This window comes from Sorex fumeus, unplaced genomic scaffold (genome assembly GCF_029834395.1).
Source record: "Sorex fumeus unplaced genomic scaffold, SorFum_2.1 ptg000015l, whole genome shotgun sequence".
Taxonomy (NCBI): Eukaryota; Metazoa; Chordata; class Mammalia; order Eulipotyphla; family Soricidae; genus Sorex; species Sorex fumeus.
This window is the reverse complement of record NW_026606072.1, coordinates 12,065,937-12,090,263: the sequence shown is the minus strand read 5'-3', so window position 1 is coordinate 12,090,263 and position 24,327 is coordinate 12,065,937. Positions and strand designations below refer to the sequence as shown.

The window sequence follows — 24,327 nt, the reverse complement described above, 5'->3', positions numbered from 1 at the left end:
AGTTCTTTGGGACTCTAGCCATTCATGGTCGCCTGCCTTTGGTAATCAAGACTGACGAGTAGGGCTCTGTGTGAGTGTGGTGGTCATCCGCTTTTTACAAAATGCTCTGAGGACAATTTCAAAGGGGTGTGTGTGTGTGTGTGTGTGTGTGTGTGTGTGTGTGTGTGTGTGTTACAGGGCTTTAACAGTGATTAAGAGATAGAGGAGGCTGCTGAGTATACTTCCGTACGAAATGAAATACCAAGACTAGAATCAGAAGTCTCATGCTTGGAGGTTTTTATGCGGAGCTGTAAACACAGTTTCCATGGTCCCTGTCCACACGGTCTTCCTGCTCTGCGAGAACCTAGAGTCCTGCTCTGCATACTGCTCCGGTGGTCAAACTAGTCAGGTGACTCCGGAAAGAGGACACAGGGCTTATTCCATCTTCTGTGTCAGCCGGCTCTCTGTTCTTGAGCCAGTCACTGGCGTTAGGGGCGAGGACAAACGGTCCTGGTCTCTGCAGCCAAGGCAGGACACCGGCCTGCGGTGCATCACGCACCAAACAGTCCAGGTGGCCCGCAGCGCAGCGTCTCTACTCCAGTGGCCTTGACCTGGAGGCCAGACAGAAGCGGACTTTCACCCCGACTCAGGAGTCGGGGTACAGTAGCTCCAAGGCGTTTCTTTCTGTTTTCCGTAATGGGATGGGAACCCCGGGTCAGGCCTGTGTAAAGGACGGTCACCAGCCACCTCTAAGGGGCATGCATCACAGATGACACGCTCAGATGGGAGCGCCGCCCCACACCCCCAAGAACCAGCTGGGAAAACCACAGGGGCCCCTTTCCGCGTTCGCGCCACACCCGGAGCGCCGGCTGGAAGCCAGAGGGACTGCAAAGCCGCCGCGCGCGCCGCGCGGGGTCCCGCCTCTTCCAGGCCGCGCGCGCCGAAATCAAATGCGACAGCGACTCGTCGGGCGCCGCGGCTGCCGGGGCTGGGCCGGCCCTGGCCGCCGCCCGGCCCGGCTCGGCTCGGCTCGGCTCGGCTCGGCTCGGCTCGGCTCGGCTCGGCTCGGCTCGGCTCGGCGCGGCGCGGCGCGGCGCGGCTCGGCTCGGCTCGGCTCGGCGCGGCTCGGTGCGGCGCGGCGCGGCTCGGCGCGGCTCGGCTCGGCTCGGCTCGGCTCGGCTCGGCGCGGCTCGGCGCGGCTCGGCGCGGCTCCGCTCGGCTCGGCTCGGCTCGGCTCGGCTCGGCTCGGCGCGGCTCCGCTCGGCTCGGCTCGGCTCGGCGCGGCAAGGGGCGGGGCCTCCTCGGGGCGGCGCGGCGGGCGGCGCTGCTGTGCGCAGGCGCGCGGCGGCGCCCCGCCTCCCCAGCGTCGGCTCCGGGGCGGGCGGCGCGGGCCCTCCCACTCTCCCCGCGCCGCCTCAGAGCCCCGGCCGCCGCTTCGGGCCCGACAGCGCGGCGGGCGCCTCCTCCCGCGGCTCCGCGGGCCTGGTGCGCGAGTGCGTGTGCCTGCGGGGCGGGGGGCCGCCCCTCCGCCCGCTCCCCGCGCCCCGCTCGCGTCCGCGCTGTCGCCCGGGCCGGCGCGGCCGCGGGCAACCGCCCCCCCTTCCCCCGCGCCCCCCCCGCGCCCGCCCCCTCCCCGCCTTTCCCGCCGCGTCGGCCCCCTCCCTCGGCCCGCCGCCGCCGCCGCTCCCGATGAGGCGATGGCAGCGGCCAACTTCGGCAAGATCCAGATCGGCATCTACGTGGAGATCAAGCGGAGCGATGGTGAGCCGGGCCCGGGCGCGGGGCGTGGGGGGGGGGGGCGGCCGTGGCGCTTTTGTGTGCGTGTGTGTGTGTGCGCGTGTGTGTGTGCGCGCGCGCGTGGCGTGTGTGTGTGTGCGTGCGGGCGGGCGAGCGAGCGGAGGTCGTCGGCGCGGGGGTCCGCCGGGGGGGGGGGGGGAGGGCCGCGCCGTCGCCGGCCCCGGGCGCCCCCGGCTCCCGCAGCGCCCCGCATCCTCCCGCCGGTCGCGGCCTGGCGCCTGCCCAGCTCGGGCCTCTCCGTCTTCCGGGGCCGCATCCCCCGGCGCGGGGCGGGGCGGGGCGGGGTGGGGGTTGAGGGGGGGGTGGGGAACGGGGAGAGCGGGAAGAGCGTCCGGAGCGGCGGCTGGGCAGAGGCCGCCGCGGGGAGGAGGGCGGGGCGGGGCGGGGCGGGGTGCGGCGCGCCGCGGGGGGGGGGCCCTGCCCCGGGCTGGTCCCTCCGGCGCTCGGGAGGATGCGGAGAGGGTCGGGCTCGGCCCTGGGTGAGGGTGGGGGAGCCGAGGGATGTGTGCGTGTGTGTGTGCGTGTGCGTGTGTCTGTGTGGGTGGGGGCGGGGGTCGACGCTGGCGCCCGGCTCGGGGGTGATGCGGCTGCACGGGGCGGCCAGGGCTGAGCCCCGGAGAGCTGGGCGCGCGGCTGCGGGGGCGGGGCGCGGGGCTGGGGGCCGGATGCCGGATGTTGCTAGTCCCGCACCCTCGGGGCGCGGCGAGGTGCGGCCGGGCGACCTGCGCCGCGTGCACGGGCGGCCTCGGGCTCCGGGTCTCTCTGCCCGGGTTCCGGGCGGGCGGTCCAGCCGGACGGGCCTGGCGTGGCTATTGTCAAGGAGGGGGCGCGCAGAGGGCGGAAGCCGAACGGTTCCCTTCCGAGCCGAAAGTCGAAAGCACCGGCCGTGGACGCACACCCGGAGGCGTGCAGGGGCCGTTGCACCATCGCCCTTAAGCCCCGACCTTTGGTTCGCGGTTGGGTCACGAGCCTCTGAGCGCGGGCTCGCCCATTCAAACCCCCTTTGGGTGTCCACCGAGTCTGGCCGAATCAGGAAACGGTGTGTTGACTTCCTTTCTGTATCTGTGACTTTCCGGAGGAGCCTGGATAGTCAACGGCGTCTCCCCTTCGTTGTGTTTGAGTTCGTGTTTTCAACGGGAGCATCCTTGACCTGTATGCGAAAATACGAGGTGCCTTATTACACAGGTAGATTATTACTGCTGCGCGCTTTTGAAGTAATCGATAGCAGTACTAGGAGGAAGTCCGCCGGTTACTTTTTCAAACAGCGCTTTCTTTCTTTGGGAACGTCAGTTTACTGTAGACCATTTCCAGAAGTAAGACGTATTGGGCGTTGAGGCTGGGTGCAGTGAAAGTGTGAGTTTTTCCATTTTCATTTCCAAGCTTCACCTGTGAATGTGAGTGAGCTCGATTGGGAGAGTGTCAGGGCAGGATCAAGTCACTTATGGCTGATGTACTTCGTTGAAACTTACCGTGTTTGAAACAGTTTTAGTCCTTCGGAGGTTCTAGGGTCTTTCCGCTTTCACTTTCTTGTATGGACCAGAGACCCTGACACTTGTGTTCTTACAGGAGTGTTAGTTTTTTAAAATCTCACTTCAAATGAGTTTGCCGGTAAGAAATAGTGGGCATCATTACACTGTCTATCATCCTAACCTGTGGTCCTATTTATGAGCCTCGGGTTAATGATGGAGTTGTGGCAGGTATGGAGAACTTGAAAGGAATACCCATTTGTTTCAGGTGGGGGCAGTTCATATTATAGGAAGGAAGTGATGTTCAGGAACGTTTCCCTCTAGCTTTCCCTCTTGGACTGAAAGAAGCTGTCTTGGGGCTGGAGAGATAGCACTGCATGCCGCCGACCCGGGTTCGATTCCCAGCTTCCCATATGTGGTCCCCTGAGCACCACCAAGAGTAACTCCTGAGTGCAGAGCCAGGAGTAACCCCTGTGCAGAGCCAGGCGTGACCCATAAAGCAAAAAAAAAAAAAAAGTGTCTTGTTTCCTCCCGCTTCTGTAGCAGGTATGTGTTAAGTAAAACATGGATTGGTGTCAAATAATTAACTTTGTGGTTGGATGAGTACTAAACTAATGCCAGAGACCATGGAAATTGCATAAGTTAGGAAGTGTCTACTGTCAGTTGATGGTTTGATACTTTTCTGCATGCTTCTAATGGTGATTCTTACCCTTTTTTGAAGCATGTTTTTCTATTACTAATCTCATATGTTGATGAAACATTCTTTCACGAGGTTGCTAAGGACTAATCCCAGTAAAGTTTACTATTTACAGGTAGCCCAACAACAACCTTTGGGTCTCTAAAGCTGAGCGAGTCATTCTTTATAACTTGTAAGACAGTTTGAGAGTGAGGAAGGGTGCTCCTACAAGAGCCTTGGAGCCCCTGGGCATTCCTGGTGACACTAGGTCCAGCAATGCCCTTTGAGCCGTTCCCCCAGCCCCAAGACAGCATTATTTCTTTTTTTTAAAATATTTTTATTTATTTTTTTCTTAATTTTTTTATTAGTGAAACACCATGAGGTACAGTTGTAGACTTACAAAGTTTTGTGCTTGGGTTTCAGTTATATAATGATCGAACACCCATCCCTCCACCAGTGCCCATTCTCCACCCCCACCAGTCCCTTTTGCTATCTCTCTCCTTTTCAGTGCTGTGGTTTGCAAAAGAGACATTGAGTGGCAATCTTGTTCAGTCTATAGTCTGCTCTCATCACGCATTTTCCATCCTGAGAGGAACCTCCCAACACCCTTTATTTGGTGCTCCCTTCTCTGTCTGAGCTGCCTTTTCCCCTAGCATGTGCGGCTGTCCTCAAAGCCATGGAGTAATCCTCCTGGTACTTATCTCGGCTATTCTTGGGTGTAGTCTCCTATCTTGTTACTTTATGTTCCCCAGATGAATGCAATCTTTCTATGTCTGTCCCTTTCTTTCTGACTCATTTTGCTTAGCATGATACTTTCCATGTAGTACCATTTGTATATGAATTTCATGACTTCATCTTTTCTAACAGCTGCATAGTACTCCATTGTGTAGATGTACCAAAGTTTCTTTAACCAGTCATCTGTCCTCGAGCACTCGGGTTTTTTCCAGATTCTAGCGATTGTAAAGAGTGCTGCAATGAACAAACAAGTGCAGGTGTCACTTCGACTATACTTTTTTGACAGCATTATTTCTTTACATTTTATATTTGAGTACATTTTCCTAAATGTTTTCAAATTCTGCTGAAGAAAGTTGGTATGGAGAATGCAGTTAAGAGATGGCAGGCTGCCGACCCCCACTCCCATGGAAGCCCCAATGTTGCAGAATCGAAATAAGTACTAAGAGATTCTTAGAGTCCCTGAATTATCTGTGTATCCCCTCCATGAGCCCAGTGAAGTGGTTTGTGTTTTCTTTTTTTCTTTTTGGGTCATACCCGGTAATGCTCAGGGCTTACTCCTGGCTCTGCACTCAGGAATCACTCCTGGCAGTGCTTAGGGGACCACATGGAATGCTGGGAATTGAACCCGGGCCGGTCGTGTGCGAGGCAAATGCCCTACCCACGTAGTGAAGTTCCAGCCCCCCAGTGAAGTTTCTTGCATTTAGGTTTTGAGTGACATATTCGTTATTGGATTTTTGGTTTTCAAGAGTTATTTTAAATAAACATGAAATCTTACAGGAAACCTTTCCATCTGTGCTTATGCATGCGCTGCCTCCACCTCCCTGTTTTCGCCTCCCATGAGCAAGACCATCCAGTTAAATCCAATTTTAGTTTACGATCCCAAGAGTTGGCTGAGAGCAAATGATCTAATGCTAATCTCACTTCTGCTATGCTAAGGTTAGAAGTGACAGCTTAAGTTTGGACTTCGGAGGTTACTTCTAGCCACAGTGGATGGCCTCGTCTGGAATTGGACCGGTTTCTGCAAATGGGAGCTCATGTATGATGTATTTTCTTCCATGTGTCTTCCTGTTATTTTTCTGAAGCATATCCTTTTTAGAATGCGTTTACTAAAGACCAGTCTTACTCTTTCTTCTATAGCCAGATGGTCTTTACTGGGAGGGTGAAAAATTAGTCATTGTTAAAACGTTTCTTATTTGTCCTATAATATAAGTACTACCCTCTGAGGATTGGGGGAGGGATGAGGAATGTTGTGAATATTTAGAAGCTGCTGCTCAGATGGAAATGTTTTTTGACATCTCATATTTAATTGTAGATTATTTCAACCAGAAAAAATCCTTGGAGTTAATTTTTAGTTCTTTCATAACGTGGAAACAAAGTCCCAAGTCATTGTGAGTTATTAAAGTTTGTCAGTCGCATCCAGGACCCTGTCCTGCAAAGTACAGAAACCTTACTATTCTCAGATAGCAGCGACTGCTCGAGAGGTAGTACAGTGGGTATTGCAGTTGCCCTGCATACAGCCAGTCCCTGGATTTGATCCCTTGGTGCCCCAAATCGTTCCCTGATCACGGTGCCAGGAGCAAGCCCTGGGCACAGCCAAAATCTAAAATACTGCTACTACTAGTAGTAGTTGTTGTAGTAGTAGTAGTAGTTGTAGTTAATAATAATAATAATAATAATTGACAATAAAGGAAGAAGCCTGTCATTTGGGAGCCATATACAATTTTCTACAACTCTGTTAAGATGTAGGAAATTGTTTCTCAATCATGGAAAGACTGTAGGAAAGTAGTGTTATAGATCCAGATAGGAATGATACGATATAAAGCAGCTAAAAGGTCACAAAAACCAAAATTATGGGAGGAAAAATGTTCTTTCCTTAATTAAACATTCGTGAAAAGAGTGCTGTAATGAAATATATAAAACCCATAGCAAGTTGAATGTTTTGAAATGTCACTAAAACATCAGCAGTGTAGATATTTAGGGTGGGAAATGTTCAGGAAAAAATGTAATTAATATAACTTACTACTTTGTTACATTTATTCTTCTGCTAGTTTATCTATGCATGCTAGAGGATAAACTGAATTTAGGTATAAAAAGTAACCACACAGCAATGCAAGTTTTCTTTGGGTACATACAGTTTAAGTTACTTTGATTATGGAGTGGGTGGAATGGATATGCGGATTAGTAATTTACTTTTGCATGGTAACTAGAATGATAAAATGGTTCAGTATGTTTGTTAGGCCATCACTGTTCCCTAGACATTTTACCTAATGAGTTCCTTACAGAAACCTTATGAGTTTAGTAAGATAGAAAGATGACAGATGACAGTTCTCTAGGTAAAGAATTTGAGGTTGAATTATTTGCCAGGGTCACCTAACATGGCATGGACCAAATTCTTATTTCTTCAGGTGCTGATAAATGTTTGTGGATGGTGGTATGAGTTATAAACTTTTTATACTTGATTTTTTCCCCTTTTCTGTTTTAGGCTATGCCCAGCAGCGCTTGGGGTTTACTCCTGGTTCTGCACTCAGGAATCACTCCTAGTAGGGCTCAGGGGACTATATGGGTTGCCAGCGATCGAACCTGGGCTGACTGTGTGCAAGGCAAACACCCTACCCGTTGTACGTTGCTCCATCCTCAATGTACTTGGATTTTCCCTTCCTCTTCTTTTCTTCCATCTGGCTAGGCTCAGGGGTTATTCCTTGCTGTGCACTAAGAATGGGATGTCAGGCATCAAATCTGGGGTCGGCAGCATGCAAGGCAAGTGCCTTACCTGCTGTACTATCTCTCTGGCTCAAGAATTTAAAAAAAAAAACAAAAAAAAATCTTACTCCTAGCAGAGGTTCAGAAATCTTGCCATTGATAAAATTGCTTAAACTTTCCAGTTTGGTGAGAGCAAGTTTAATTCTGAGAGTTTATTATCCACAGGAGTTAAAATTTAGCAACCTAAGACTTTTAGGTTCTTTTCAGTGGTCACTGGAGGCTTCCAGAAGTACCATGGACAGCAAGAAATATATATAGTCATTGCTCAACCACTTGATTCTTAGGGCAAAAAAATGTGAGAACTCTAGGGAACAGCAATGGGTTCAAATTAAACAAAATTGAGAAATAGCAGAGACAGTTAAACCACTAGTTGTTCAAATAGAAGGAGTGAATGGAAAATCTATAATCATGTTCTTGAGAGATAATACTGTATCTTCTGTTTGTACTCCTAAGTATGCTTGACATTAGTATTACGTTAATCTTTTGCAAAGCTTATTCGATTCAGGCATCCACTTTGTTTTTAAAACAATGATCATATTTTTTATGGTGAGTTTTCCTTTTTTTTTTCTTTTTGAGCTCCTGTTCTGTGCAGAAGTAATTTTTTAGGCCCTTGATAAAACTAATTTTCTTCTTGTATCGGTTGTAGAGCAAATATAGGTTGTTTTTCCTTTAATCACACATCTGCTCTTTTGGTCCAAGTAATACTAAGGGCTGGAGCGATAGCACAGTGGGTAAGGCATTTGCCTTGCAGGAGGCCAACCCAGGTTCAATTTCTCTGTCCCTCTTGGAGAGCCCAGCAAGCTACCAAGAGTATCCCGCCCGTATGGCAGAGTCTGGCAAGCTCCCTGTGGCATATTCGATATGCCAAAAACAGTAACAAGCCTCACAATGGAGATGTTACTGGTGCCTGCTTGAGCAGTGGGAGGACAGTGCTACAGCGCTAATGCTAATGGTATCATAGAACCTAAGTGAAATAGGCATAGAATCCCACTATACTAAACAATTAAGGGCTTATTAACTGTGGTGCAGTGTATTTTATCTGGCAGGGGAGAGGACTTGGTGCCACATCGAGCAGTGTTCAGGATTTTCTCCTGGCTCTGTACTCGGGGATCATTCTTGGTGACACGTGGGGGACCATATGGGGTGATAGGAATCAGCCTGGAGTCAGCTGTATGCAAGACAAGTGCCTTAACCATTGCACTGTCTGTCTGCCCCTGCCCCTGTGCAATATACTTATTGTGGGGAACTAAATAAATTAAAGTTTGTGGTCATTGGGATTTTGACTAGGGAAAACAGTATCAAGTGGGATAATGTTTCATTGTTCCTTAACCCAAAGTTAGCTTTTGTTAGTTTCCCAAAAGGGAAAGAAGGTATCCCTTTAAAAAGTCAAACCTCTGAATCTAGCTTTGGGCTTATTTTTGATACTACTTTCCTGTTCACTATCATTGTCAATACTGTCCTGGCAAATTGAATATGAGTGTGAGGATAGTTTGATATATAGACTTTGAATGATGATGGCATATTACAAAATATTGTGTTCTCAATTTGTTTTCCTATTGCAGATTTTATTACATATACTAGCGCAGCGGGTAGGGCGTTTGCCTTGCACAAGGCCAACTGGACCAACCCCAGTTCGATTCTTCCGCCCCTCTTGGAGAGTTCGGCAAGCTACCAAGAGTATCTCGTCCGCACGGCAAAGCCTGGGAAGCTACCCATGACGTATTCGATATGCCAAACACACTAGCAAGTCTCACAATGTTACTGGGCCCGCTTGAGCAAATCGATGAACAATGGGAGGACAGTGATAGTGACGGTGACTCTAACAATAGCCTAATACATGTTGAGCATTCTGATGGATGTTGGAGATGTCCAAAAAAAGGAATAGTCACTGTCCTCAAAAAACAAATTTGCTTTAGTGCTGATAGCTGGATGTCATCCTTTGTCTACATCATCACTTCCCATTTTAGGCTCTGGTGATGCACAGGGGTTACTCCTGGCTCTTCACTCAGGAGTTACTCCTGGCCGTGCTCAGAGGACCATATGGGATGCTGGGAATCGAACCCGGGTCTGCTTCGTGCAAGGCAAACGTCTTACCCTCCATGCTATCTCTCCAGCCCCTCTTTAGTTGATTCTTAAGGGTAGGTGTCTTTCAAATGGAAAAATACTTGTCTCATGCCTTCTCTCTCACTGCCTCAGGTCATAGCTGATCCATTCATATCAGTTATTCCTCATGGTGTGCTTTCCTAAGCATGTTGATGTTCAGCCTCAGAAGTCTTAAAGCAGCACCACCATCAGTCCTGGTAATCTCTGCACTCACCTGCAATTGGCATTATTTGCCTTTACTGCCCTGTTTTCCGTTCTCTAACACCTACTTGAATTTCAGCTCCCTGACTTTCAGTTTTTGCTCTAAGATCTCAAGAAAGAAGGTGTGTTCATATATAAAATTTTGGTAGGCCAGTCCCTGCCAGCAGTTTATTCTAAATACAGTGTGGATATATACCAGAGACCGTGGAATGGAAAACAACCTGCTGCTGGTTCTTCTGTGTGATTTGGGAGCAATATCTCTGTGCAGTGTGTCCAAGAGACTGTTATAAGACACCTACCCTAAGCCATATTTTACTTTTAAGTACTTTTTCTCGATGTTTTAATTGATCTGCCATTTTAACAAGATGTCACTTAGATAGAATGTTTTAGAGGAAGGGCAGGACCAGGAGGAGATTTTAGGTAATATTTGCTATTTCACTACAGATTTAAAAAATGTCAAAAAACCCTTTTTAACTTGTGGATTAGTAAGCTCCCTCCTTAGCCTCACCAGTTAACTGATATCATTCATGTTGCTGCTACTTGAAATCTGTTTCTTTCTTGGGGCCAGAGCAATAGTACAGCTGGTAGAGCATTTGCCTTGTGTGCAGCTGACCTGGGCTTGATCCTCGGGATCCCATATGGCCCCCCGAGCACCACCAGGAGTAATTCCTGAGTGCAGAGCCAGGAGTAACCCCTGAGCATCGCCGGGTGTGACCCAAAAACAACAACAAAACAATTATTTCTTTCTTGAGAAGTGAATTCAGCTGTTATTCTTGAATACCTCAAGGGATTTAAAATTTGTGCCTTTTATAAGCAAAATGCTATGCTAAATATATAGTATCCATTTTTTTCTTTGATTTTCATGGTAACAGTATTATGATAGATCGTGATACTCCCCTTTTACACAAGAATCCTGTGCTTTGTATATTAACTGCATTGCAAGGATTTAAGCCCAAAGAAAGACCATGTTAGGTATTTTCATTATATGTATTGGTCAAGGTTTTGTGGTAAGTCTATTTTAGAGGTGTTGAGTGTGGATTTTTTAAAAAATTATTATTATTTTTGCTTTTTGTGTCATACCCAGTGTTGCACAGGGGTTACTCCTGGCTCATGCACTCAGGAATCACTCCTGGCGGTGCTCGGGGGATAATACGGGATGCTGGGAATCAAACCCGGGTCAGCTGCGTGCAAGGCAAACGCCCTACCCGCTGTGCTATGGCTCCAGCCCCCAGAGTATGGATATATTTAGAGAACATACTGGATAAATGTAGTTATAGAAAGGTTTTTCTATTTTTTGTTTTGGGGCCATATTCAGTGGTGCTTGGGGGATCATGCGGTGCTAGAGATTGATCCTGGATGGACTTCAGACAAGAGCATTAACCCCTGTACTTTCTCTCAGCCTCAGTGAGATTTGTTTTAAGAGCAGGAGGGTCAGTGTGTAGTACTTTGAAACCCTTACTTACTGCTCCTTAGAATTATTGATGAGGCTTTGGGGAAAACTTAACCAAACAACAAAAGAAATATCCTGCCTACTACTATTAATACTACCCTACCTCCTACTGTTAATATCTGGGTGCTTTGCCTAGAGGTTCTTCTGACTTACCTACTTTGATTTTTTTGGTGGGGACGATTGGATAACTGCAGACCAAACCTGGGGCCTCATACATGCTAAGCATATGCTTTACCATTGAGGTATTTCCTTGGCCTGAGATTCTGTTTAAGTTGATCATGTGTGACGTCTAGGAGTCAGTCATTATTCAAATTGCCTCCATACACTGGTCATTTCATGAGGTAGCCTAGGGTTGTGATCTGTTTTAGAAAAAAAGTAACTTATAACAGTAATCAGACAAGACTTTGTTGGGTCCCACATTTATTAAAATTTAAATGGAGTGGAGTTCATGCCCAGTTCAATCAGCCTAATCAGTGGCTGAATAAATAGCAGTACACCTACATTTAAAAAAAAATATTTAAATGGAGCGAGATGACCAGTAGATTTCCTTGCAGGGAAAGAGGCATTTCAGACTCCATGCACAACATCGGAGAGAGATTCATGGCAAGAAAACTGGAGGGCTGTTGAATAAATGGCCATTTGAATCAGGCAGACAAGAGGGTGATGAGGAATATAGGGAAGGCAGGGGTAATTGCAGGTGTTCACATTGAAGACTTTGAACAAAGGTAAAGTAAGATACTACTTGGAATTAATTTCTAGGACACTCGGAGGCTACTGTAGGACTTGATCTTCTGAAAAGCAGTAATAGGAGTTGCTCTTGATGAGTAATGGAAGGAGAGTTGTCCTGAAAAAGAAAGCTAGCACAGATAAGATAGCATCAGTCTAGGAGCAATGACTAAGGATCTTAAGGATCTAGATGGAGAACATCAAAAGGAACTGATAGTATATTTGTGCTTATTAAAGAGCAGAAAGGTGTGAACTTCTGAGAAAAACTTGCAGTTTATAAATCTCTTTGTTTCATATATTTTGAATTTTATTTTTTAGGTTTTTTTTTTTTTGCTTTTGCTTTTTGGGTCACACCCGGCAATGCACAGGGGCTACTCCTGGCTCATGCACTCAGGAATTGCTCCTGGCGGTGCTCAGGGGACCATATGGGGTGCTGGGAATCGAACCTGGGTCGGCCATGTTGGCTGCGTGCAAGGCAAACGCCCTACCCGCTGTGCTATCGCTCCAGCCCCTATTTTTTAGGTTTTTGTAGTCACACCCAATGATGTTCCGGGGTTACTCCTGGGTAAATGCTCGGGAATCACTCCTGGTGAACTTGGGGGACCATATGGGATGATGGCATGAATCAAACCCGGGTTGACCACACGCAAGACAAAAACACCTTATATGCAGAACGAGCGCTCAGGTCCAGTAATCTTATTTTTTTTTAAATATAGACTAGGACCTGTGTACTATTCAGTATCAACGAGTATTTAACTCAAGTTCTTTTTTGCCACTAATGTATTGAAAAGTCCAGTCTAAGGTATGAGTCAGTGCCAGTAGATGCTTATATGCACATCAGACTTATCTAAGCTACATAACTAATTGCTTTGTTATCCTAAGAAGATTCAGTTATATAGTTAAAAGGATGGGAAGGGGTATATCTGTATATCTGGTGCCATTCCTTTAGTGGATGAAGTGTTTTGATTCTTTTTTTCACTGTTGTTCCCCCTCATGTTTTGAGTTTTGAATTAGAGCTGCGCTTATACTTTTTTTTTTTTTGGCGTCACACCCAGCGATGCACAGGAGTTGCTCCTGGCTTTTCACTCAGGAATTACTCCTGGTGGTGCTCAGGGGACCATTTGGGATGCTGGGGATCAAACCCAGGTCGCTCACAGGCAAGGCAAACACCCTACCCGCTGTACTGTCGCTCCAGCCCCTGCTCTATACTTTTTCTCTGCTCTTATGCTTGTTCTATTCTTCCTTTTTTCCTTCCATTTTTATCCACAAGATTCTGAATGTCATTTTAGTGTTTAGAATCTCTTAACTTTATTTGCAATACAAAACCTAAAAGGGGCGTGGGAGTAGTAGAGCAAAGAGAATTTTCAGGGCTGTGAGATTATTTTGTGGGCTAGAGCGAAAGCACAGTGGGTAGGGTGTTTGCCTTGCATGCGGCTGACCCAGCTGACCCGAGTTAATTCCTCCGCCCTTCTCGGAGAGCCCAGCAAGCTACCGAGCATATCTCTCCCACACAGCAAAGCCTGGCAAGCTACCCGTGATGTATTCAGTATGCCAAATACACTCATAAGTCTCACAATGTTACTGGGCCCGCTCGGGCAAATCTATGAACAACCTCCCGGGAGGACAGTGCTACAGAAATTATTTTGTATGGTACTTGCTGTATGTTTGTCAGAGTACATACTCGCATTTAGTAGACTTCAGAGTCCACTAATGTCGGATCAGGTGTGAGCCCTAATGAAAATTGGACTGAATGTTAATGATGAGTCCATCAGTCTAGGTTCCTCTGTTCTAACAAGGGTGCCCAGTGAGGATTTTGATAGTGTGGGAGATGGTTATACAGGGGCAGGGAGTACAGGAGTGCTGCTGGATTTTCCATTTTGCTCTGAACCTAGGGCGTTTGCCTTACAAGCGGCCAACATGGCCGACCCGAGTTCGATTCCTCCGCCCCTCTCGGAGGGCCCGGCAAGCTACCGAGAGTATTCGATATGCCAAACACAGTAACAACAAAGTCTCCAATGGAGATGTTACTGGGCCCGCTCGAGCAAATCGACGATCAACGGGAGGGCCTTCACCTTCACCTTCGCTCTGAACCTGACATTGCTGTGCTAACACAGCAGAAAGAAGGTGTACAGACTGTAGGACTTAAAGTCAAAGCCACCCTTGAAATAAATAATCAGTTTGATGGTTAGAATGTACAGTATTTATGAAAAAGAATCAACCACACGTGGGTTGCAGTTAAAGTAACTTTTTGCTTATTTCAGTTGTGCTCGGAGTCAGTACGACAGATTTAGGGTTTGCTGAGTTTTCAAATTATGTTATAGTGCATGTGAGGATTACATGTGGGGATTCTTCATGCTTGGTAACCTTAGCCTCGCTTCTTTACGTTAGCCATGGACATTTTGAATTTAATGCCATGACACATGTGTGTGTATTTCTAGGACCTTTCTCTTTTTGTTTGATAGGTTTTGAATCACACTCAGACTTGCTCTGTGCTCTGTGCGCAGGGATCATGCCTGACAGGTCTCAGGGGACCATTTGGGGTACTGGAGATTGAATTTAGATTTGCCATATGCAAGGCAAATGCTCTACCCTCTGTACTATTACCCTGGCACCTCTCTGTCCATTTTTAAACATGGGTGTTTTTCGGGACCTTAATCTAACCCTTCACTTTTTTTTTTTAATTGAATCACCGTGAGATACATAGTTACAAGGCTATTCAGGATTGGTCAGTCATACAATGTCCCAGCACCCATCCCTCCACCAGTGTACGTTTCCCACCAGTGCCCCAGTTTCCCTGCTGCCCCCACCCACCATCCCAGCATGTCTCTATGGCAGGCTCTCTCTCTCTCTGTGTGTCTCTGTCTCTGTCTATCTGTCTCTGTCTCTCTCCCTCCTCTCCTCTCTCTCTTTTCTCCTTCCCCCCACCCCCAGTTTTGGACATTATGGTTTGCAATACAGATACTACTTTTCACATTATTTTAGTTTGTTTTTACTTTTTGGGTAATACTCGCCAATGCTCAGGGACTACTCCCAGCTCTGCACTCAGGGAATTACTCCTAGCGGTGCTTGGGGGACCATATGGGATGCCTGGGGTTGGACCTATGTTGGCCGTGGGCAAGGTAAGTGCCCTACCCACTGTACTGCCCTACATTTCACATTATTCTCTCTCTGGGCAAACTGAATGCTTCTCTGCAACCCAGGCTGACTTCAGACATGTACTGTAGGTATAATCACTGGAGATCTCTCCAGTAGAATCTGTCCAAAAATATTTAAATTAAATGTGCAAAACCAAGCCTATCATCCTGACCCTCCCTTCAAGTATTTCTCATTTCTTTGATTCACCCTGTTGCCCAAATCACAAATATGGATGTCAGGGCCAGAGAGATCGTCGGTGGGCTATCTCTGAAACTGAGGCCCAGTTTCAGTCCCAGGCCCCACATGTTGCTCTTGGCACCACCGGGATTGACCCCTGAGCACCAAGTTGGGAGCAGCCACCTCTGAGCACTTCTTGTGAGCTCTATCCCCAGCCCTTCCCCCCTCCCCCACAAAAACCCAACAAAAGCAAATAGAAGGTAGTATTGGTGACCTTGAATTTCATCTTTATTATCTCCTGTTTGAAGAAATTTTTTTTAATTTAAATAAGATTTATTGGGGGGAGGGGGCGGGCACTCTGCTGTGTGCCCTGGCTCTTTTTCCTGGCTCTACACTCAGGCATCACTCCTGGAGGGGCTCAGGAGAACATATGTGGTGCTGGGGAGTCAAACTCCAATTGGCTGCGTGCATGGCAAGCACCCTTACCCTCTGCTTTATTTTTCCAGCCCCTTTTTGTTCTTTCTTAATCTCTCATAATTAACTGCTTAAGTATCTCTTAAACTTGGAATTCTTTTTTCGTCTTTCCATAAGTTTTGATCAGGGTAGCATCTTGGTTCATCTTACACTGTTGCACCAAATTTTTTCACTTTTGGTAGATTACGCTTTGAGTAAACTTTCAGATGTGTATATCCCCACCTGCTTAAACTTTGGGGCCACTTTTAGCTTTTCGATGGTTCCCAGGTCTAGAACCTGAACAGTCTGATCTCGCAGTCTCACTTTGTGTTCTACTTTCCTTACCTTTGTTGACATTGTGTGGTTAACTGGCATCACCCCTTGGTTGGGTGCTCACACCAGTTTGGTTGGTGGTGGAATGAGAGATGGTACTCAGCAGTGTAGTGTTTTTTTTTGGGGGGGGGGGGGTAGCTTTGTGGCTCCGTTCCTGAAGGGAGCACTCTACCACCAGCCACATCCCCAGATCCTCCATTTTATTTCTTGCCACTTGAGGTGTGCTGTAGGCAGTCCTGAATTCTTTTCTTAGAACACCCTACTTCTACTTGGCCTAAGTAATTCCTGCTGTTCCTTTTTCCCCCTCTGTTAAATGTTCCATTCTTGGGGCTGGGAAATAGTACAGAGGGCGTAGGTACAGTGCCTGCCTGCCTTACTTGCCGCTGGCCCGGGTTTGAGCCTCCAAACGTATGGCCCCCTGAGCCTCATCAGAAGTCCCTGATCCCAGAGCCAGAAGTAAACCTGAACACTGCCAGTCGTAGCCTCAAAACTAAACCAAACATTCCATTCTTCTTTTATTGTGTTTTTTTTGGGAGGGAGGGAGGCCCCCACCCAGTGGTACTCAAGACTTACTCTTGGCTCTGTGCTCAGGAATCACTCTAATCACTCTTCTGTTTTTGTTTGTTTTTGTTTGGGGTCTACACCTGGGGATGCCCAGAGGTCACTTCTGGCACTCAAGAGTTACTCTGAAGATGCTTCCAGGACCATATGGGGTGCCAGGAATCAAACCTGGGTTGACTATGTGCAGGGCAAGTTCCCAACCTACTGTACTCTCTCTCCAACCCCTCAGGATCACTCTTAGCAGAGTTGAGGGACCATATGGGGTGCTGAGAATCAATCCCTGGTTGGCTGTGCAGAAGACAAATACCTGACTTGCTGTGCTCTCTCCAGCCCCTCCATTTTTCCTTGATACCTAGACTAGGCTGGACTCCGGAGTTCTGCTTTATATTCTCCAGGTCTCTGTTTACTCTGTCTGGTCACTCATGGGATTGTGTTCTGTTTAATTGTCTCCGGTCACAGTCCCTTTCACTGTATCACCGTTTCCAGGACAGGATTTCTATATCCTTAATGCATTATTTGCTGAAATGATTAAGTGAATGTCTGGCTCTGCTATGTTTTTTGGTTTTTCTTTTTTTTTTTTTTTAATTACTCTGTCTTAAAAGTTTACGCAAGAGTATGGAATGAAAAGTTTAGTGTTGCTTTTAATGTACACTTTTAACATTCTTTTTAAATTTAATTACCTGTTTTGAATAGCAATACAGTCCCATGGTTAATAATTAAGTTGCAAAAAAAAGTCTTTGTCATACTCTTGCCCCTTAGCCACTTGATTCTTCTCCCAAGAGATAGACCAGTGTTACCAGGATTTTGCATATTTGTGTAGAAGTATTTGTTTTATATTTTCAAGCAAATGTGTGAAATAGATAGCTGTAAATATACACTTTGCCCCTACAGGTGGTGTTTTGTGTATCTGTATAAGTTAAGCAAATGCATATATATGGATACTGTAGTATAATTAAATATCTGCAAATAAATCTTTTCCCTGCAGTTAGTGTTATAACATAATTTTATCTTTACTAAAAATAATAACAATACAGGGGCCAGGGTGATAGTACAGCAGGTAAGGTGCTTGCCTTGCATAGGGCCAACTTGTGTTAGTACCCCATATGGCCCCCCGATTCTTGCCAGAAGTAACCCTTCAGCATAGAGTCAGGAGTAAGCCCTGAGCATTGTAATTTTGTTAGGTGTTTCTATTGTGATTTCTTTCGGGAGTGTCCATTCACCTTCCTATCTATAACTTGTGTATGTTTTCCCAAACTCTTTTCCACACTGTATAACATGCTTTGTTTCTGGGTTCTGGCATCCCAAATGCTCTCTTTTGCACCAACAGGAATAATTCCTGAGAACAGAGCCAGAAGTAACCCCTGAGCACCTATGGGTGTAACCAACCCCCTCTCTGCCCCCTGCTATTACTTATTAATATATTTATTAATGATTGAATTGTATGTTATGTTAACTGTATCTCAACAGAATAGTAAATTTTGTGAAAATTTAGTTATTGAAATTTGAACTTAGTGAAAGAAATTTTTTTATTGGGGGGGTGTCAGTTGCACTTCTTATATGATTTTCTTTGATTTTTTGTTTCGGTGCCACACCCAGTGATACTCAGTGGTTATTCCTGACTTGACACTAAGGAATTACTTCTGGTGGTGCTCAGGGACTGTATGGGGTGCCGGGGATGGAACCCAGTGGTTAGCTGTATCCACTATACTATTTGGCCCTGTGACTTTTATTTTTAAAACTTGTTTCTTTGGATTTAATTGTACCATGTTATCTTAGTTCTTTTCCAACTTCTTGAATTCTTAATGTTCCTTGTATCATTTGGTGTTTCCCAGAGTTGTATAATTGATCTTCTGTTTTCCTGATTTTTCTTTTTAGTTACTGTGACCTACTCTTTTTAAAATGGAGGTGTAATGTACATGTCATAAAATTTACCCTTTTGAAGTGTAAAATTGAGTGATTTTGGGCGGGAGGATCTGTGTGTGGTAGAGGGCCTCACTCAGTAGTGCTCAGGACTTACTCCTGGCTCTGCGCTCAAGAATCACTTCTGGCTGTCCTCATGTAGGACCATAGGTAGGGTTCCAGGATTTAGTCCTGATCATTCCATGTGCAAGGCATGCACCCTGCCCACCATACTGTCTCTCTGAATCAGCATAAAATTTATGATTTTAAGTCAATTCACACACTTAAACTGTTCCTTCTGTTATTCAGAACATTTTTTTTAATCACAAAGATGCCCATATCCATTGACAGTTAATCTGCATTCACTCCTCATCTAGCTATTGTATGGAAGAACAACTTTCTGTTTTATGAATTTGCCTGTTTGGGACTTTCCATATAAATGGAACTATGATATGTGACCTTTAGAGACTAGCTTCTTTCACGAATCACGAATCACGACCATCCTGTTATTCGTCGATTGCCTCAAGCAGGCCCCAGTAATGTCTCCTTCATCCTAGCCCTGAGATTATATTCAAGGCTCTTTAGGAGAATGAGACCCATCCTTGTTACTAGTATTTGGCATATTGGGTACGCCACGGGGAGTTTGCCAGACTCTGCCGTGTGGGCAGGCTACATTCGGTAGCCAGCCAGTTTGTCCAAAGTAGGAATGAGATATTAAGATGTCATAATAAGTGGCGTTTGCGGCCGTGCGGTTCCGGAAGCTGGTTTTTATAGTCTCTGGGTCTTGGCCGTTGATGGGATTGCACGGTGCCAGGGGGCCAGTTGGTGGGTGTGACCCCTGCCTACTGGAATTTGGAGGATCTGGGTGGAGGATGCCCGGCCCCAATCCGAGTAGGCTTGGAGATCTCGGCCCCGGAACCCGCGTGGCTTTGTCCCTCTGCCAATACCTTCATGTGTGCGGAGAGTGGTCTCAGCATGGTGGTGGCTGGTCCTGGAGGTCTTTGGCTGCTGGAGCCCTGGTCGGGGCGGGGAGGAAAGCTCAACCCGCTCCCCTCCAAGGGGCCCCGGTGAGGGCAGCCAGGTGCGGGGGCAGGAGCTTCTTTCACAGCATAATTTTTACTCAATATTTTTTTATTTTGTTGGCTGTGTTTCAGTGCTTTCCTTTTTTGCACTTTTTTCTTTTTTTTTGTCACTATCATGGTTGAGAGCTTTGCAGATATATTTTCTCCTTTCTCTTTTTTGAAAATATCCTCCTTTTTTTTTGCCAGACCTGGCAGTACTTAGGTCTTACTCCTGGCCCTGTGCTCAGGAGTCATTTCTAGAGTGCTCAGGGAACCATATCAGATGTCAGGGATCGAACCCAGGTTGGCTGTGTGCAAGGCAAAAACCTGACCCACTCTCCTACTGCTATATTTCACTGTATATTACGTATTATATATTGTACTATATACTATTCTGCTGTTTTGTACTATACTGCCAGCCTTAGTTCGATCCCCAGTATCCAATATGACCTCCCTCTCTCCCCCAAGCACCACCAGGAGTAACAAGTGCAGAGGCAGGAGTAATCCCTGAGCATTGCTGGGTGTGACCCTAAAACAAAAGTTTCTTAAGAATTTTAAAATTAAGGGAATAAAGAATATTTGGAAGCTTACACTTTGTGTTTGTAATTTTAAAACTTAAAGTGCTTCTTTAGAGGTAATCTTTGAGTATTAGATTTGCTTTCTAGAGATTTCCACGTGTTTCTTGTAAGCATCTCCAGTTCAACTCATCAATAAATGGAATCCATTACCCTTATATTCAGATTCTATTTTTTTCCCCACATTTCTTATATTAGCTAATAGAAAAAACATATACCTAGTTTCCCAAGAGAAATTTCAGACATTAAATTTCCTTAATAGCTTTTTTTTTCTTTTTGCTCTTGACTCAGTTATTCTTATCACATTTTTTAGCAATTCAGCATTCGTAGATATATTTCCAATATCTTGGCCTCTCGGTTCTTTGATTTCTTCCCTTCCTTTTGGTGAGCTTTCAGTAACATTTTCTTTCTCCTATAGAGCACTTGCCGGAGAGCCCGGCAAGCTACTGAGAGTATCCCGCCCACACGGCAGAGCCTGGCAAACTACCCATGGCGTACTCGATATGCCAAAAACAGTAACAATGATGGTCCTCATTCCCCTGACCCTGAAAGACCCCCGATATGCCATCAGGCTACACTAGCATGTGACAAGGACAGATGGAGACATTACTGGTGCCCACTTGAGCAAATCGATGAACAATGTGTGATAGTGATAGAGCACTATTCCCTTATAGCTCTCTGATCTCAGTTTTAAGTCTACCATATTTCACCATCTCAGCCTTTTCCTCCTGCCTCTAGAAATATCTCTTCCCCTTCCTGTTGTTGCCGCTATAATAAGGGTCTCGTGCTGTGGTTGCAGTACTTGCTGGGGTTCACTCTCGGCTGTGAAATTTTGTTGTGCCAGGTATTCCGCAGGTAGGACCTTTGGCATTGCATTGGGCAGGTTGGTGATGCCAGGGGCAAGGCAGGCAGGCACGCTACCAAATGAAGCATCATTCCACGTGCCCTGTGTTAGACTTTTTGACTGCCTTTTCACGCGGTGGAGTGAGAGCACCTCTCTCTTTCCTTTAGTAAATCTGCTTATAAACCTCATCCATCATGAGAATCCCGTTCTTAATGACCATTTAATTCTGATTGCATCCCGAAGGCTCCATCTCCAAATGCCATCACGTTGGTTGTTGGGACTCCAGCCTGTGCGTTTCGTAAAGAAACAATCAGTTCCACAGCCAAAGAGTGACGGGTAAACATTCTGAATCAGAACTGCTGTTCGCAACCCTATAAATGCAGTGATACGTTTGAGTGATGGGGATTCCCCCTTAACTGCACATTGCTTTCCACGGTGTCATTAACCTGCATTCTGGAAAATATTACAAGTTTTTGAGAAACTACTTTCATTCACAAATTTTTATTGTATATTGTTATCATTGTCCTATTTTTTACTGTTAATTTTTTGCCGTGCCATTTGTTAGTAAGGCTTTATCATAGATATGTACATAGATAGGGTAGAATGTGTGTATGTTACATATGTATGACTGTTTGTGGGGTGGAGGTTTCAGGCATCTACTTGAGGTTTTGGAATATGTTTGGATGTCACTGTACCTTGAAGGTAAACTAATTCATTTTCAGTGATGATTGGCTTAACATTGTGCTAGTATGGCCACAGCCTCAACATATTCAGTTAATATTTCATTTATTATTATTGTCTATCACTCTCACCATTAAAACATTTATAAGGAGCACAGCCAGCTGCACTGAAACTAGTGTGCTTTGAAGGCCATGTGGTCTCTCTCATGTGCTCAGCTATATCAGCAGTCCTGTGCTGTTTCATTTTGAATGTTTTAAGTGTAGCTGTTTTAATTATTTGGCTTGAATAGGAATCTTCAGATGCTTCCCTTTGCTATTGACAATTTAACTTTAGGAGTAAAAGGGTTTTTGAAATCAACCTGTGATGTGTTTATGACACTCTTTAAAGGGCTCAGGGAGGTCCAGATAGATAGCTTGATGGACTAACCATCTGCTTTTCATGCTGTAAATCAAGATTCAACTTCGGACACCACATGGTTCCCCAAGCACTTCAGGGAGTAGTCCCTGAGCTGTGGCCCTCAAACCGGCGTCTAGCCCAGGAAGTCCCACTGGCTTTTTAATAGTAGTGCTTTTCTTCTTTGTGGCCACCGGTTTTGCTGTTTCTGTGGACACTGACAAGTTTCCTTTCTCAGTATTACATGGCAAGAATCATCTCAGCGGACTATTCAGATTGCTTTTATGCTTAGGCTCTTTATCGGTGAGAGGTCTTTTGAAAGATTCTGGTCCTAGCTTTTGCCCTCCTCATTGACTTGTTGGCACCTTACACTTAATCTACTTAAATTCTCTGAGGTTCTTAAATTTCAAGTTTTGTTTGTTACACACACACAAGTTTACATTGTATCGGTTACTGCTCTTGAAAATTACTGCAAAACATGCTGAAAGTTTTCTGCCTCTAGTTAAGATTTTTTTAAAACCATAAGCAAAGAAGATACCTACCTGATGCTATGTTGGTATAGAGTTTGTTTTGTTTTGTTTTGTTTTGTTTGGGGGTCATACCTGGCCATGCTCAGGGTTTGCTCCTGACTTCCCACTCAGCAGTCTCTCAGGGATCACACCGGTTGGGCGTCATGGACTACGGGAGGTGCCAAAGATTGAGTGCCAGTTGGCCGCGTGCAAAGCGAGCACTCTACCCACTGTACTATCGCTCTGGGCCTGGTCTGAAATTCCTTTCTGAGTAAATAAGAATTGAAGTGAGGGAATGATTAGATAATATTGTTTGTGTCCAGCAGAACATCTGTCAAGGCAAAACCTTGGACTATCCTGTTATTTCAACATTACAGATGATTTTTTTTTTACTTTCTACATAGCTATCGTTAATTCTTTAACAAATACTTATTTATTTATTTGCTTTTTGGGTTACATCCGGCAATGCACAGGGGTTACTCCTGGCTTTGCACTCAGGAATTACTCCTGGCGGTGCTCAGAGGACCATATGGGATGCTAGGAGTCAAACCTGGGTCGGCCGCGTGCAAGGCAAACGCCCTACCTGCTGTGCTATCGCTCCGGCCACAGTTCTTTAACAAGTCTTTAGGATATTGTTATGTTGGGAATGTAGATGTGAAGAATGATCTTTTAACTAAAATGTCTTGGTAGTTATTTAGATAAAATGCTGGAATAGGTTAGCTTTACGAAATTTATCCTGTTGGGTGTTTTGGCTGACTCATGATGATATATAACTTAGATTTTTAGAAATTTATCTTCATGTTCTTTTTTGCTAGTGGCCTTGTTGTGGTGGTAGTATGTTAGGGGTTGTACCCAGGGCCTCACAAATGTAAGGTAAGTGCTCTACCACCCTGGTCCCTAGTAAGCTTGTCTAGGTTTTTTTTTCATTCCTTTTGCACTCCCATTCCGAATATATAGACTAATAATTTTAAAAAAATTGCTTACTTGGTACTTTAAATTATCATGGCTCTTTTATTATCTTTGTGCAGATTCAGAATGGAACTTTTCAGAAAAGCTACACAACACGTCCTTCTGAATGATAATTTTGCCCGAATTGTCTGTTTGTCCCTCATTTCATTCATCACAGAAACTCTGTTAGGAGATCTAAGTTTCTGTTACCCCAGAAAAACGGAGCACTATTAAATCTTTGCATCCCTTTTAAAGAGAAGTACCAGGGGGCTAGAGGATAGCACAGCAGGTAGGGCGTTTGCCTTGCACATGGCCGACCCGGGTTCGATTCCCAGCATTCCATGTATGGTCCCCCGAGCACCGCCAGGAGTCATTCCTGAGTGCATGAGCCAGGACTAACCCCTGTGCAATGCTGGTGTGACCCAAAAAGCAAATAAATAAATAAAGAGAAGGACCAGATTAGATAAGTTGAAAAATTCTATTTATATGCAGCTGTTTAAAAATGGTATTTTCTTTGTGAAAACTACTGGCTGTACTATTTTCTTTGTTGTTTTAGTGACCAAAATGCAGCTTTGTGTTCAAAATCTAAGAAGAGAAATCTGAGAACTCTAAATTTTAATTACGAACAAAAGCATCTTGAATGTGATATGCCAAAACAAAAAGGTCTCTCTGTTTGGCTAAGTCATGTTCCCCAGGGGCCGACTAAACAGCAACAGCACTGTTAGCAGTGTCAGCTGAGGCACTATTTGTTTTCTTCCCTGATGGCTCCCTGTTCTGCCAAGGCTGTTGAAGGAGGTGTGGCGCTTACATCGTCCTTATTAAGGATTCTTTTCATTACTGCTTGGATGAAATAATTAAACCTAAA

General features: G+C 45.8%; 1 protein-coding gene across 5 annotated transcripts in view; it reads left to right on the top strand.

Annotated features, from left to right (window-relative positions):
- Nucleotides 1-1,584: 1,584 nt before the first annotated feature.
- KIF2A (kinesin family member 2A) overlaps nt 1,585-24,327 on the top strand; it is a 70,589-nt gene continuing 47,846 nt past the window's right edge. For all 5 annotated transcript variants that reach the window (XM_056112061.1, XM_056112059.1, XM_056112060.1 and 2 more), the window contains exon 1: nt 1,585-1,740. In XM_056112061.1, coding sequence (XP_055968036.1) covers nt 1,677-1,740 — 64 coding nt within the window. In that variant the 5' untranslated portion in view covers nt 1,585-1,676. The remainder of the gene's footprint in view (nt 1,741-24,327) is intronic.